We start from the raw sequence: 15,874 nt of genomic DNA on the forward strand, positions 1-15,874 counted from the left end.
TCTCTCCTTCTTTCTTCTCTGTGAGAAACTCTTCATCCTTAGATCTTTACTTTAGGAGCTCTCTTTAGGACTAACATGTTTTGTGAATAACTTTTATCTTTAGCAGGATCTAGTCTTTAACTTTAACGTGTTCCAGCTCCTCCAGCTGTCTGTCACTGTGGATCAAACTTTTCTCTGTTTTCGTCCTGCTGTCACTCTCCACTCTTCTGGTGATTTGTTTCTCTTTGAATTCTGATTTAAACTCGGCTTTTGTCGGGATCTGATGGTTTTAAAACCGTTTTACCAAACGTGTGTTTTATCAGAGAAAACCTGCTCTCAGATCTGAGTGTGAACAACTCGAGTGTAGCGAGTGAAGTAACAGCAGTGAAGCCTCCAGCTGAACCTGCAATCAGCTGGACTGTCAATCATTCATCCGGGTCAGTGGGACACTTGTGATGTTGAGCTCTGCGTTATGAACCTTTTTTTGTAAGTAATTCGGCCTCGCTCTCATCTTTCTCTTTCTCCTCCGTGTTGGTCGCTTATAAGAGCGAGGCTCCTCAGCAGCAGGAGTGGAGTCTCCTCCGCCCTTTCGTCTCCGAGCAACAAGCGTTGCCGCGGAAATCTCGCAGAGCAACGAAATATCGCGAGAAAACTTTGAAGTGGTTTAAAAAATAAAATGGATGTTCCCTTTTCCATATCAAGCATTAATTAAATATCGATGGAATCGAGCTTCATGATATATCGCCCAGCACTACCAGGGCCCTGTTGTTGAGCTCTGATTCTTCCTTCCTGACAGTCTCAGGGTCTCTCCCGACTCGAGGCTGCTTGGACCCGATTATCTGTTCAGATTATCTCGTAGTGTGAGCGGTCCAAAGATCCAATCTTAACGTCCCCGATCTGCCCGGCGATCGTCGGGGACGCCCCGATTTATTTCAAACATGTTTTATATTTAGAATTTAAAATCTTGACGATCATGAAGGGGTCCGGCAGAAGTTATGTGTGACTACAATATAATCACGAGAGACAAGGGAGGACTGTAGTCATGGCGACCAGCGGCAGGACGCAACACGGCGTTTCTTTTATTTTTTTACTTTCCAGTACAGATCATCAGCGCAGCACTTTTCTGAAACTTGTCTCCATATATCTACGATTGTATCAACTTTCCTAAATCCTACAACAACTTCCACTTCCTTCTCTTTCACCGGCCGTCGTCCGTTGGGGTTTTCAAATGAAACTTTATTAACAACTGTCAACGCTCCGTCCTAATTTCACTCGTACAGTGTGAGCTCTCTGGACGTGTCCGACAATCAGGTCGTACAGTGTGAGCTGACGTGCCACCACGACTTTGATACGATCGGGGGAAAATCTCACAGTGTGAGCGAGGCTTTAAAGGACGTTTTTTTTTTATGATTCATGATGAGTCTCTGAGACTAATGTGACAAGAGGTACGCACTACACCTGCTCTTTATCTGAATACTGAAAATGTAAGAAAGGTAAGATATTTCTCTTTCTCTCTCTCCAGCAGATCTTATTCCTGTTGTTGACGAACAGACGACAGACGCAGAAGCTCCGCCCCTGCTGACTAAACAGGAAGTAACGGAGGAAGGTGGCGGTTCTACTCGAGCTTGGGCGAGCGAGGAAGTCAGCTCCACTTCAGTGTGCGTCCAGAATACGACAAACACCAGCCAGAGTTTAGAAACCGGCAGCTTCGACTGTCTGATGTTCGAGCCACAGCTTCAGCACGGCTCAATGAGTACCCAGAATCCTTTGCCAGAGGATCCCAGCTGCTCGTACGCGTCGAACACCAGAGGGAGAGTTTCAGCTGCGTCCGATTCGGGCAGCGTTTCTTTCACCGTCGGGGAGCTGAGCCCGCCGGTGGTAGAGTGCAGACAGCCTGCAGGCTTACAGAACAACCAGCAGATGGCGCTGCAGCTTCCTGCGAGAAAAGAGACGAGAGAGAGGCAAAGTGCTTTCCTCAGACGGGACCGGTGGAGACATCTGGACGCCGCGAGCAGGGTGTCCAGTAACAGCGGGGAGGACAGCGCGGGGAAAACGTTTGTGTGCAACTACTGCGGGAAAACTCTGGCCTGCCTGAAGAACCTGAAGACCCACATGAGGGTCCACACGGGCGAGAAGCCGTACGTCTGCATGCTCTGCGGAAAACGCTTCTCCGACCCCAGCAACCTGAAACGCCACCAGAGGGTGCACACGGGAGAGAAACGCTACAACTGCGTCCACTGCGGCAAACGCTTCGCCCAGTCGGGATCCCTGAAGGTCCACATGAGCGTGCACACGGACTGCAAGCAGTTCAGGTGCTCGCACTGCGGCAAGACCTTCATCTCCAGCAGCCACCTGCGCCGCCACGTCACCACGCACGCTGAAGAGAATAGATTAACGCTTTAGTGACAAAGGTGGGATTATGGGAAATGGTGTTAAATCCTACAGGAGCTACCCGTGTAGGAGATAATGAAATCAACATGAACAGGACTTCTTCTTTTACTCATAAGACGTAACTGATATGTGTTTTTTTTTTCTTGTTGGTTTCGATGACAGCAAATAAACTTTTTTCCAGCTAGAGTCTCTTTGATAAAATGAATCAGTCAGTACGTTTACATGATGTTTACAAAAGTGGATTTATTGTCTCAGTATGACTATAACTGGACTTTAAAATAGTCCAGTTGGTCATTTCCTCCAGATCCACTTTTTTAAGATTTTGGTGTAAATTGTCTTTAGGTCCTGACAGAAATGAATAACTCATGTTCTCTGAAAAAGGAACAAAGAAAATCCATCATCTGTATCAGTTTGTAAGTCCCCTCAGCGTAAGTGAGGGGGCGTGGCTTTAGAGGGAGCACAGAGGGGAGGGGGTGCAGACGGAGCACTGAGGGACAGTGTTTTCTGTCTTTAAATTATTATTAATTTGCTGTCTTAGACCTCTAACACACACACACAGACTCAACTTCTCTTTAATAATTTCTTAAAAAGGAATAAAGTTTCAATCGTTGAATTACAATCAATATTTTGAGTGTTCCCTCCAAGAATCATCAGCTTAAGGTGGTGGAGGGGTTTAAGTGTCGCTGTGAGCTGCTGTTCCTCCTCTAATAAATCTTCAAACGGTTAAAGTGTTCAATAACTGACATGTGATGTTCATCAGGTGGTTAACCTTCAATAATGAACCCGTGTTCTCCAGAGCTCGTTGGATCTCTGAATCAAACTCTTTCCCTTCAGGACATTTCTTTTCTCCTGTCCGACCTGATGGACGAGTCAGAGACGACACTGATCGACTTGATTTCACATGTCGCAGGTTCAGACTGGAGTTAAAGAAACACCTGAATTAATAAGAATAACTTTATTATTAATCACAGAGACAAACTCATTCTGTCAGGAGAAAGAGTCGTCCATGATGACATTTACAAGCATCAATAAAACACACAACACGAGTTATAAAGACGGATTCAGATCAAGTGTAGAAATACTTTATTGATGAGTGATTACAGGTGACAGAGGATTCACACTAACAAGATATTTTGACTCTTTATTTTGAACTCTTTGTTGTTTTCAAAGAACATAAAGCGTTCTTAGTTTGGATTCTTCAGAGGACGTTTCATCCACTGAAGATGAAGATGGTAAAGAAACATGAACAAAAGCTTTGACAAAGACAGTCTTCAGGTCTGATATTTGACATTTCAAACATGATAACAAATCTACGGAGCCATACCTTTGTAGAATGAAGCTCCAGAATGACTCAAACTTTAAAAAACAGGAGTAATGTTGAGTTATTTGGAACCCCCGAAGAATAAGTAAGGAAAAATAAAAAACTGCTCTCTCTCTCTCTTTCTCTCTCTCTCTCTCTTTCTCTCTCTCTCTCTGTCTCTCTCTCTCTCTCTCTCTCTCTCTCTCTCTTTCTCTCTCTCTCTCTGTCTCTCTCTCTCTCTCTCCATCTCTCTCTCTCTCTCTGTCTCTCTCTTGTGCGATAGTCATCAAACTGTCCTAACCCCTCTTAAAACAAGAACAACAATAAACCAAACAGACATCAAAGATAAGATCACTGTAAGACCATTTGTCACAGAAAATTAATCACAATCTGGATCATGTTTAAAAGTTCACAGTTTGCCATTCTTACAAGTTCATAAACAAAATAATGCCGTACTAAATTATATATCACTTTTACATATTGGCTACTTGTAAACGGAAACTTTGCAGGGCTGGAATAGTGCAGAGTCAACTGTCCAGTCCACATGTTTATAAAATATTCAATGAATGCATTCATTATTGTGCATAAGACACAAAAAGGACAAAAAGACGAGATAAGAATCATAAAGTTCTGCAGAAACAAAACAAAAAATGGTGAATAAAAACTGACCAGAATGCAGGAAAAGAAATGAAAGCTGCTTAAAATGTTTACTTTTGAATGTCATGGATGCTCTGTTTGGATAACCACCCGTGGTTCGGGCTGCACGTGATCTACAGATCATTCACTTTACATACAGGAAGTGAATGTGTGTGTGAGTTTGTGTTGGTTGGGTGTTTAGCTTCTGTTGAATTTGAAGGTATCATTTGGCCATGAATCTTGCATGTCCCAAAATGCCTTGAATACGATATATTAACAGAAAGAATTCTGGACCTCACTATTTTCTAAACCCTGGTTACAGCCCTGACTACACCAACAAGATTAAAGATGGAACTACGATTTAGTAAGAAGAGGAAAACGTGATGATCTGAAGTTATTATTCTACAACTGTAGAGTGATTTCAGATCAGATAATAATCATTACTGTTTTATTCTCTCCATGCAGGATAATAACTCATAATGCACACAAAGATACAGATGATGCTTTCAGGGACTCCTTAGAGTTCAAGTGACAAAGTCTGAAATCAAACGTTCACAGCAGCTGAAGCAACAGATGACAGTTAACCAGTTAACACGCTGAGCAGATTATCTTTAAATAGACTCCAACAAACCAACCAATCAGGATCAAGATTTTACCTGCTGTGGAAATACTCAAAGTCATAATGAATGATTCAACAAAACAACATCACCATCACCATGACAACGCAGTCACACAACCCTAAGCGAATCAGAGACGAAGATTCAGAACATCATCATCATCATGTATTAGTGTTCCACAGTCACAGAGATCTTCTCTGGTAAAATCTTTAGTGGGAGTTTATCACCAGTGTAAATGTATGGAAACATCCTCTCAGTGAAAGTGTGTGTGAAGGTGTGTATGTGTGTGTTAGTATCAGGATCAGAGAACGACAGCTCTCCTCTGTTACAGTCCAGATTCACTCTGATCCTCTGAAGCTTCTTCTTCACTGAGAGAGCAGTGACTGGATGTGATGAGGAGCATGCTTTGTATTTACCATCATAGAACCCTATTCTCCAAAATCCAGACTGTATGACTCCCTTCCTCTTTACAGACTCTGCTAACACACCCAGTCTCCAGGATGTACTGTCTCCAACCTGGACGTCCCAGCTGTGAGTCCCTGAGTTAAAGCCCTCAGAGCCCAGGACAAACCTGTAGGAATCAAACCTCTCTGGATTATCAGGAAGCTGCTGTCTCTCTCCTGGTCTCACACAGGTCAGATCTTCAGACAGGATGAGGTTTGGATGAACAGTGTTTGGGTCCAGAATGACCGGACTGTAGGAGACCATGTCCTTCATCTTGTTCCAGATGTTGAAGCTCAGGTTGCCCAGGTGTTTGGCCTGGTCTATCAGAGCTCCTGAGGGCAGCTGTGGATCCTCCAGCAGGGGGCGCTGCTGGACTCTTTCCACTGCAGCCTTGTAGTTTTTCAGGAATGAGATGTCTTCAGCTCTCAGCTCGTCCTCTGTGTCTCTGACTGTGTGTGAAAGAGCTGCTATCTCTCTGCTCAGAGCCTCCATCTCCTCCTTCATCCTCTGACTCTTCTGCTCCTCTTCCTCCCTCAGTGCACACAGCCTGGCCTCCTCTTCCTCTTCTAGAAACTGGTGAAGCTTCTTAAACTGCTCCTTAATCTGCCTCTCTGTGTGTCGGGCCTGGACCTGAATGTGTTCTGCTGTTTGATCAAACTTCACTTTAACTTCTTTAAAAACATTTAACTTCTTCTTTACCGGCTCCAGAGTTTCCTGAAGTTTCTTCTTGTGTTGTCCAGCAGCTTCATCGATGGGTCTGATCGTGTGTTTGTTGTGTTTTTCTGAAGTAATGCAGACAACACACACCGGCTCCTGATGGTCCAGACAGAAGAGTTTGAGTTTCTCAGAGTGCAGACTGCAGAGATCCTCTGAAGCTCTCTGATCTCTCTCCTGCACAAAACTCTCACACAGGTTCTTTAAAGCAAAGTTAGGAGGTAAGATATCCTTTGAATGTCTCCTTTTACAGAGTGGACACTCCTTGTTCTCCTTCTCCTTCCAGGAGCTCTGCAGACAGTCTTTACAGAAGCTGTGGAAGCAGGAGAGGATCACTGGATCTTTAAAGATGTCGAGGCAGATCGGACAGCTCAGACCTTCCTCTAACTTGGACGCCATTTTATCTCAGAGTCAAGCAGAAAAAACAGGAAGCCACTCCCCGTCCCTCAGAGTTACTTTCACTTTGATTGTTTTTCTTTGAAACTCACGTTCAGTTTGTGGATTCAGTAGCAGGCTGAAGTGTTGGTATTCCCAGTATCCCAGTATAACAAGTACTCCCAGTATCCCCTCCTCCTCCTCCTGTCCTCTCTCAGTGGAAGTCGTGCTGGTTTGTGTCTGCAGGTCGGTCCGTCTGTCAGTGTGTGTGTCTCTTCAGAGTGAGGCAGAATAACAGCCTGTTTCCTGGTTTGTCTCAGACCAAACAGTTGAGGGGGCGGAGCTTCTTCAGAGCAGGAACACAGAAAACAGTCTCGTTTCTCTTCCTGCAGCTTGAAGTGAAATCTCTAAGACAATCTTCTTGTTATTAGTTCCACTACATCGCTGTCCAAAACTCTTTAAACCACATTAGCAAAGATACAACACAACAATACGGGCAAATACATTTAAATGAGATATGGTGAAAGTCAAGCTGTAACTTTTATGTTGAGGTAGTGTATTATAAAATGTGTGAATGTGTGTGTGGCAGTGTGATGCATCGAAGAGAGGAGCTGAGTGGGAAGTAAAGAGAAAACAAACTAAAACTAAAAAAATAAGTCAATATACAGTTTATATAAATATTAATGGAAAGAAAATGTATACAAAATAATAATAAAATAAAAGGTATAGTGATGAGGCCTCGTGTCCACCTAGTGTTTTTCTCCAGGAAGAAAAAAGCGCTGGCTGTCCTCACGGGATCGCTCGCATGCTGCACATCCATTCTGTCTCCATGACAACAGTCTGTGAGCCGCTGTGTGGCCGACACTGCTCTTTTACTTTTTACTGCATGTTTTATATTTGAGATTGTTTATTACCCGATCAGACACGGAGCAAAGAGGATAGAGGGTACAAGACACGAGCCGTAGAAGACAAAACTACGGGGAGTATCGTACATTTGGAAAAGAGCGCCGGTGACATCAACAGCACCTTTCTGAAAAGTTGAAAAAAGAGAGAATGAAGAACATACATACATAAACACATAAAGATGATTCATACACGTAATATTTAAGAAGAACTGAGAAGAGGGGTCACAGGGACCTCGGAGAGTCAGGCAAGATAAGGTCCCACAGCAGCACCAGATGAGCCCCAGTACCTCTTGTACATAACGTTGTAATACAACATGCATGCTTTATGTTATTATGAAGCGTGCTCAGTTGACAAACAGACAGACGAGAGAGAGAGAGATAAAGAAAAAAAGGGAACACAGAGAACATGACAGCTACTTTGTGGCTCACACTGAGTAATTTTAGTCAGATACAGACATGACACTCTGGATTTCTCCATAATGAAGGCTGTCAGCGTTGTGTTTTTTAGGGTTGAAGCGTGCTTGGGCACGGTACAGATGATGAAACAGTGGATTGATCACGTGTGTTCTCACCAGCTGATCTCAGATGGGATGTCTTGATTCTGGCTCCGCCCCTCTCTCAGGGCGCCTCTCTGTGAGCAAGCACAGAAAAAATGCAGAAGTACAGGTTGTAGTTTGAATCGGCCCGTACATGAGCAGGAAGCTTTCCTCACAGTTAACACTGAGGGAGTGACACATTGTTCATTTACATATAATATCTCTACTGTAGTGATACACAGCTGGTTAAACATCTGCACATTTCCCCTTTAACTAACAGCAAGCTAACGATACGTCACCACGTCATCAGGCCTGTAACAGGGTCTGTTATACACAGATTAAATATCTCTGGTGTGACGAGTCTGAACATTGAAGACTGATGAAGGTGATTTTCATTCATAACAAAGAAGATGTCGTTTTTCTTTGTTTTAGTTTGTAGCTTCAGTTTTTGGGTCCACAGTTTCCTGATTTTCTCCTGAAGATCTGAGTCCATGTTGCTCTGCATGGAGGAGATTTGGGACATTTAGAGGAAGATGTAACCCCTACAAATATGCATTCATAAACCTGTATTATTTCTAATGTCCAGCAGGGGGCAACTCTATTGGTCGGATTCTATAGAACTCTATGGCTGTGTCACACTAACGTAGTTCATACATACTGGAACAGTACATAAATACTAGACTGAAATTGATTCAATACAACTGGATAATGAGGACTTATATAACCGGTAAAAATAAATAAATGTAACCCAGACATTCCAGAGACCTGAGTCTGCATCTTGGGCCTATACTCAACACATTCAAGGCTTTTATTAGTAGATTTCTCCTCCGCTTTTAATGCCATCCAACCCCACATTTTAGAAAATAAACTGCTGTCCACTTGTAACCTTGATGCTGGGTTGGTGAAATGGATCTTGGACTTCTTAACTTACAGGCCCCAGGCAGTCAGGGCGACTGGTGCTCTATCAGTGAAGCGGTTGTCATTCACAGGCTTACCCCAGGTGTGTGTCCTGTCCCCTTCACTGTATATTTTGTATACAAATGACTGCAGGAGCACCTCTGACAACAGGCTTCTCCCAACGTTTGCAGACGACACTGTTTTAATTAGTCTGCTCCAGGAGAGAGAGGTCGATCATGGGCCATTTGTAAAAGATTTTGTGGAGTGGAGGGACTTCTTGAAGCTCAATGTCAACAAAACTAAAGAGATGCCCATCCACTTACGGAAAACCTCCCATTCAACCTTTCCCAACTCTGATCAAAGGCACACCTGTGGAGAATGTTGACTTGTAGAAGTACCTGGGCACAGGGATTGAAAAGAACTTGAATCATGACCACAACACAAATGCAATCTGCAAAGAGGAACTGCGGAGACTCTACTTTCTGCATAGACTGAATACTTTGAATGTGGGCAAGACACTGATGGTTTTATTCTACCAATCTTTCATTGGTTCCATTTTTAACCTTTTGTTTTCATGTCATGGTAATAACCTTTCAGTGCACAACACAAACCGTTTGACCAGTATCATTAAAACAGCAAGTACAATAATCAGCACTCAGAGGCTTTCATTGTCAGATATCTGAAACAGACAAATTGTGAGGAGAGCAAAGTCGATCTTGGCCAGCTCTGACCGTCGTCCTCTCTTGGAGGACTTTGTTCTTCTCCCCTCTGGTCGGAGGTTCAGGCCGCCCAGGGGGAAGACCAACAGGAACAGTACTGTCTCCTGTTCTTCGTTAAACCTTAACTGCACTTTTCAAGCAGTGTAACAGAGTTAGAATTAACCTCTATGTTGAATTTCTGCTAAATTGATGTGGCTGTCACATTTATGTTAGTTTGTCGCCGCCTGGTGGTTTAATAGCGCAACTGTGGAAGGGCTCTTGGCTGGCCAGCCTTGCAGAGGAAATCTCTCCTGGGCTGAAGGTGGGTGCATGTGTGTCGTGCTACAACCAACATGTCTTTCTTTAATGCTTCAAATCCAGAAACTTTAAGTGACCATGCATTAATGGACTGTTTGAGCACACATTTACTGAAAAGTAGAGCAGGCAAAAGATTGAAAGGATGGACTGATGTCATCATTGGGGGGTTTGGAGACAGACTACAGAAACATATTGACCTCTGTGGCACTTTTAAAAAGCAGCTAAAGACCTATCTGTTCAGACTTGCCTTTGTTTGATCTGTCTGTATTTGATTTTATGTGACTGTTTGTACTCTGTTTTTGTTTTATTGTGAAGCACTTTGTGATGTCTGCTCTTGAAAGGTGCTATATAAATAAACTTTTACTTACTTACTGACTTATATACCGTATTTTCCGCACTATAAGGCGCACCGGATTATAAGGCGCACCTTCAATGAATGGCCTATTTTAGAACTGTTTTCATATATAGGGCGCACCGGATTATAAGGCGCATAGAATAGAACGTGTTTACAACTGAACAAGGCTGGGAGATATTGTGAATATATAAATATAAATATGTATAAAACGTAACGTATAAAACTACAAAAACAAAAGTACATAAGACGATTTCCCCAAATAATAAATTATTTCTTTGACTTTTCTCTTAACTCTCAAAACGTAGTTTTATACGTAGTGCATTCACAATAACTCAACGTTGTTCAAACGTTAATGTGCATATTCACAATATCTCCCAGCCTTGTTCAGTTGTAAACACGTAAAAGAAACACAGTCTGATACCGCTAATTCAAACGTTAGTGCAGGGGTGCCCAAACAGTCGATCGCGATCGACAGGTAGATCGCTGACTGATTCTCAGTCGATCGCGAGATGTTTAGTCAATATAAAATACAATTGTAAAATAGAAAAGTGATTTCAATTTCATCTCATTGCACTGTTTCCCACACACGATATCTGTGTGGGGAGCCCAAGTATACTTCCGACCTGTGTGTATTTAATTTTTCATTTATTCATGAAATTGCTGCGTGCATGAGAGAGCGAGAGAGAGAGAGAGCGCGCGCAAGAGAGAGTGCAGGCATGCGCAATGACGTGCAGGTAAAACCGGGGGGGCTAAATGTTTTACCAAAAAGTCATATATAGAAACTATGCTACGAGTATTAAGCGCATTTGATGAAGCTGCAGCTACTTTTCTCTGCTGTCATGACTGTGAGCATCGCGGGGCACGAGACACACCAACAAACAGCGCACACGCACACGCACACGCACACACACACACACACACACACACACACACACACACACACACACACACACACACACACACAACACTTGCACTGGAGCGCCAGCCACCACGCGAACCTTTTTACTTTTAGTGCTACAGCACACAGTTGATCCGTGATCCGTACGGACCGAGGTGGGAACACACGTGACCCGGTCAAACAGTCGGTTGGACTTTACTCCGTTCACTCTCACTGTGTCTGCAGCTAATTTAACAAAAGCAACATCATCTCACAGCAGCCTGCTGTAGTCTGTAGTCTGCATTATTTTTTACAGAACTCTCATTTATTATGTTCTGTTTGTTGTGTGAGTATTAAATGCGTTTGTAGGCTGTTGGTAAAGGCTATGGCTCACTATGTGGACTGGTAGATCTCTGCAGACTGGTAACTTTAAAAGTAGATCTTGGTTCAAAAAAGGTTGGGCACCCCTGCGTTAGTGCATGACTCAACATTGTTCAGTTACGTATAACACGTAAAGCTCACTTTTTCAGTTCATTCCCCGTCCACGAATCCCTCAAATTCTTCTTCTTCAGTGTCCGAATTGAACAGCTGGGTGAGTACGGCATCCAACATGCCCGGCTCCCTCTCGTCATTATCCGAGTCAGTGTCGCTGAGCGCCGTGTACAACCAGTATGGATCAACCAATTAACCAATTGATCCATATATAAGGCGCTCCGGATTATAAGGCGCACTGTCGTTTTTTGAGAAAATTAAAGGCTTTTAAGTGCGCCTTATAGTGTGGAAATTACGGTATTAGTTTTAGAGAAAGATGTTGAAGTGTGATGTGTATAATATGGGAACTTTAAAGATAAGCTGAGTGATTTATGGAAAGTCTGGGGCCTCTTTACACCTCCTTCAAAGTGAAGTTGTGTATCAGAACCCAAATGTATAATCCCTCTCCTCGATTTCCTCCTTACATTCATATTTATTCTTTTATTTTTCAATCTGCATAAAATAGTCAAGTCAAGTCATATTTATTTAAAAAGCACATTTAAAAACAGCTACAGCTGACCAAAGTGCTTTACAATACATTAAAAAAGAAAAAACAACTTCAGATCACAACGTCCACGAGAGAAATATATATATGTATACATATATATAAATAAAAAGAAAGAATATATAAAGAAAGCAACAAAGGAACCTGAAAGAGATGGTCTGTTCAGGACCAGGGGACTCAAATGCTAAAATATAAAAGTATGTCTTGAGACGGGACTTAAAAGAGTCAACAGAGGGTGCAGACCTGATTGAATGAGGGAGGCTGTTCCACAGTTTAGGGGCTTTTACTGAAAAGGCCCGATCTCTCTTTAGCTTGAGCCGTGAGCGGGGAACAGCCAGGAGGCCCATGTCTGATGATCTCAGGCGCTTAGAAGAGGTGTACGGCCTGAGGTGGTCGGTAATATAAAGGGGGGCCAGGCCATTCAGGGCTTTAAAAACAAACAACACAATCTTAAAATCGATTCTGAATCTTATTGGGAGCCAATGAAGGGACGCTAGGACAGGACTGATATGCTCCCTCTTCTTGGTTCCAGTCAGCAGCCTTGCTGCAGCATTTTCGACCAGCTGCAGACGGGACAGGGACGACTGGCTTATCCTGGTATATAAAAAATTGCAGTAGTCAAGCCGGGATGAAATGAGCGCATGGGTTACTGTCTGTAAGTCACTGAATGAGAGGATAGGTTTTAGCTTGGAAATTGTACGGAGCTGAAAGAAACTGGATTTGACAACTGAATTTACCTGCCGATCAAATGTAAAGCCTGAGTCGAAGATAAAGCCAAGGTTCCTGGCGTGGGGCCTAATGTGGCTGTATAAGTGACCTAAGCTGTTGGAGACCTGTTTGATGATGTCGGGGGGGGCCAAAAAGAACAGCTTCGGTTTTTGACTCATTTAATTGTAGGAAGTTATGGGCCATCCAGTGTTTTATGTCTTCAAGGCATTGTGTAAGAGAGGTGAGTTCTGCAAGATTGTTTGGTTTGACCGGTAGATAAAGCTGAGTGTCATCTGCGTAGAAGAAGTGGTAATAGTGTAATGAATGTGCTTTATGTGTTTGTACTGAAAATGTCGGCTCTTATAACCACGCTCTACAAATGAATGACACAGCGTGCTCTTACTGCACTATTGTTTAAATATTTGCTGCACTTTGTATATTTTATGACTTGTACGGCATAGCGCCTACTTTTTCCTTTTCTTCATTCATGATGAGATATATGGGGTGTGGGGGGGGGGGGGGGGGGGGTGTAGGCTATATGTAACAGGTTTATATAGACAGCTTATGAATTTCACCAAAACACGAATTTTTCATTTTATATGTTTTGCGTTTTTCTTTATCGACCGGAGTTTGTGTGTGTGTGCGCGTGCACGTGTGCGTGCGTGCGTGCGTGCGTGTGTATGTGTGTGTGTGTGCGTGCTCCCGCCACAGCAGTCTTCAGCACGGTCAGAGGTAAGTTACTGATGAGTCACGCTCCGCTGATAAACTCGTATTAAAGTATTTTTTGTGTGATTTATATTAAACCAAACTCTGGTGTTATGTTCCTGGTAATATTCGACTTGTCCTGTGTCAGTTCCGCAGAGTTTTGAGTCCGATATTTAAAGTTATTTATTAGTTTCATCTTGATTTATTATGTCAAGCGTTAGATATCATGTTGCATTGTGTACGATCGCTGTCCACTCTGCATCCCATAAGTATTTACTTCTCTGCTAGGATAATTTCAGCTCCCCTTTACAAATAGTATGACATGTGGTGCTTTTATTTTGAAGGTGCACAATCCTGCAGTACCTTGAGTGTCCACTAGAGGCTGGCTGCAGAAGCACAGGAAGTCACATACACACCCATTCTAAAAAGCCTCTTTTTACAGCAGAGATGAACATGTTTACAGCCTGGTTCAAAAAACCAAATAGGTGTGATTAGCTCATGTCTGGATGGACACACACTGTACGGGGGGTGAATGTTTTGATGACTCATCAGTTTTGATTTGATGAAGGATAAAAAATTCTCACAATAACACCGTCTCCTAACAACAAGCAAGCGTTAGATATCATGTTGCATTGTGCACGATCGCTGTCCACTCTGCATCCCATAAATATTTACTTCTCTGCTAGGATAATTTCAGCTCCCCTTTGCAAACAGTATGACATGTGGTGCTTTTATTTTGAAGGTGGACAAACTGAAGTGTGGTGAGCTCTTCTCAGAGGCTTGTCAATAGTTTTTTCTCCGGTGTTAAAACAAGTCACAGCTCAACATTTCTATCACGTATGTGTATATTGTTAATGCAGGACTTTCCCCACTTTGTGAAACAAGCTAACGAGTATCAGCGCCTCGTAGAGCCTCCTCCTTCCTCGACCCTGCTAGAGAGCGACAGAGGAAAATAAAAACGGGACGTCAGGGTTAAAACGGCGTTCTGCGTCGCTGTAGGCAGTTAGGACACTCCAATACAATGAAAAATAGAATCAAGCTGATTTAGTTGCTGTCACTCGCTCGCTATCGGCCGATACAGATGTTGAACCGATGTATCCCTCGTATCTGGTTAAAGCTTCTTAAATAGGAGGACTTGCAGCATTTTGTGTCGTGTTAAAGTATAAACGAATCCGTTGTTCATGAAATAGTGACCTCAGTGCGTCTGAAGGTGCGTGATCTTTAAAGGTGTTATCACGTCCTCCAGGTGAGCTGGTGCTGTGCAGAGCACCTGCTCAGACACTGCGGTGTGAAGACATCGATCCATCCTCCGGACGGGGCGCCACACAGGGGACGGTGAGTACGAGACGCTCTCCTCTCCCGTCCTAGTTCCTGACCTTATTACCATCCTCGCTCTTATCGTGTTCGCTCTCTGTGCGCTCCGTTACAGCCGGCTGCAGGTGAGACGGCCAAACCGACGACCGCGGTCATCAAAGTGGAGGACGACGATGAGACCTGGGGCTGCTCTGCTCAGGACAGTGAGTACAGTATGAGTGATGGACACCGACAACCACATGTAGACATGATCTTTCATTTTCACGTCTAGATTTATAACTGCTTTTTCTATTATTATTGGTTTAAACTACAACTAGCCATCAGCAAAAAACTACAAGACCCAGGACCTAGTGCTGGGCGATATGGCCTAAATTTGATATAACGATTTTTTTTTTTGCCTAATGTCGATATGACTCGATATTTATCGTATTAAAGTTTATAAATGTAGCCTATAAAAGTGAATCTCCACTGTATAAAAAAAAATATCACTGATCCAGGAACATTACTTTAGATTCTAAAAATAAAAGTCACCAATTTACTCTTGAACCATTCTGATGCAAGATTTAATAATTGAGCTCTAATTATAAACATATTGTGTATTTTTCTTATATTTATGTGCTCATGTTTATTCACCATGCTGTAAGAGTCTACTTAATGTGATATTAATATGAGGCTGTGATAGATCTGGAATCTCTCCTTCTTTCTTCTCTGTGAGAAACTCTTCATCCTTACATCTTTACTTTAGGAGCTCTCTTTAGGGCTAACATGTTTTGTGAATAACTTTTATCTTTAGCAGGATCTAGTCTTTAACTTTAACGTGTTCCAGCTCCTCCAGCTGTCTGTCACTGTGGATCAAACTTTTCTCTGTTTTCGTCCTGCTGTCACTCTCCACTCTTCTGGTGATTTGTTTCTCTTTGAATTCTGATTTAAACTCGGCTTTTGTCGGGATCTGATGGTTTTAAAACCGTTTTACCAAACGTGTGTTTTATCAGAGAAAACCTGCTCTCAGATCTGAGTGTGAACAACTCGAGTGCAGCGAGTGAAGTGACAGCAGTGAAGCCTCCAGCTG

The 15,874-nt window shown here is 42.9% G+C and overlaps 2 protein-coding genes across 2 annotated transcripts in view; one reads left to right on the forward strand and one right to left on the reverse strand.

Annotated features, from left to right (window-relative positions):
• Nucleotides 1–15,874, forward strand: part of LOC109978100 (uncharacterized) — a 34,418-nt gene that overhangs the window by 16,359 nt on the left and 2,185 nt on the right. The window contains exons 12-15 of the mRNA XM_065953352.1: nt 1,502–2,381; nt 9,727–9,814; nt 14,719–14,826; nt 14,921–15,008. Coding sequence (XP_065809424.1) covers nt 1,502–2,381; nt 9,727–9,814; nt 14,719–14,826; nt 14,921–15,008 — 1,164 coding nt within the window. The remainder of the gene's footprint in view (nt 1–1,501; nt 2,382–9,726; nt 9,815–14,718; nt 14,827–14,920; nt 15,009–15,874) is intronic.
• On the reverse strand, nt 3,437–7,336 carry LOC109975589 (E3 ubiquitin-protein ligase TRIM39-like). The gene has a single exon (XM_020625928.3). It carries the CDS (start codon nt 6,478–6,480, stop codon nt 5,092–5,094), a length of 1,389 nt encoding a protein of 462 aa, XP_020481584.2. The 5' UTR covers nt 6,481–7,336; the 3' UTR covers nt 3,437–5,091.

Source organism: Labrus bergylta, chromosome 4 (assembly GCF_963930695.1).
Source record: "Labrus bergylta chromosome 4, fLabBer1.1, whole genome shotgun sequence".
Classification (NCBI taxonomy): Eukaryota; Metazoa; Chordata; class Actinopteri; order Labriformes; family Labridae; genus Labrus; species Labrus bergylta.

Bases quoted from the DNA above. Each gene is read 5' to 3' on its own strand.
- LOC109975589 (XM_020625928.3), bottom strand. From the start codon at position 6,480: ATGGCGTCCAAGTTAGAGGAAGGTCTGAGCTGTCCGATCTGCCTCGAC.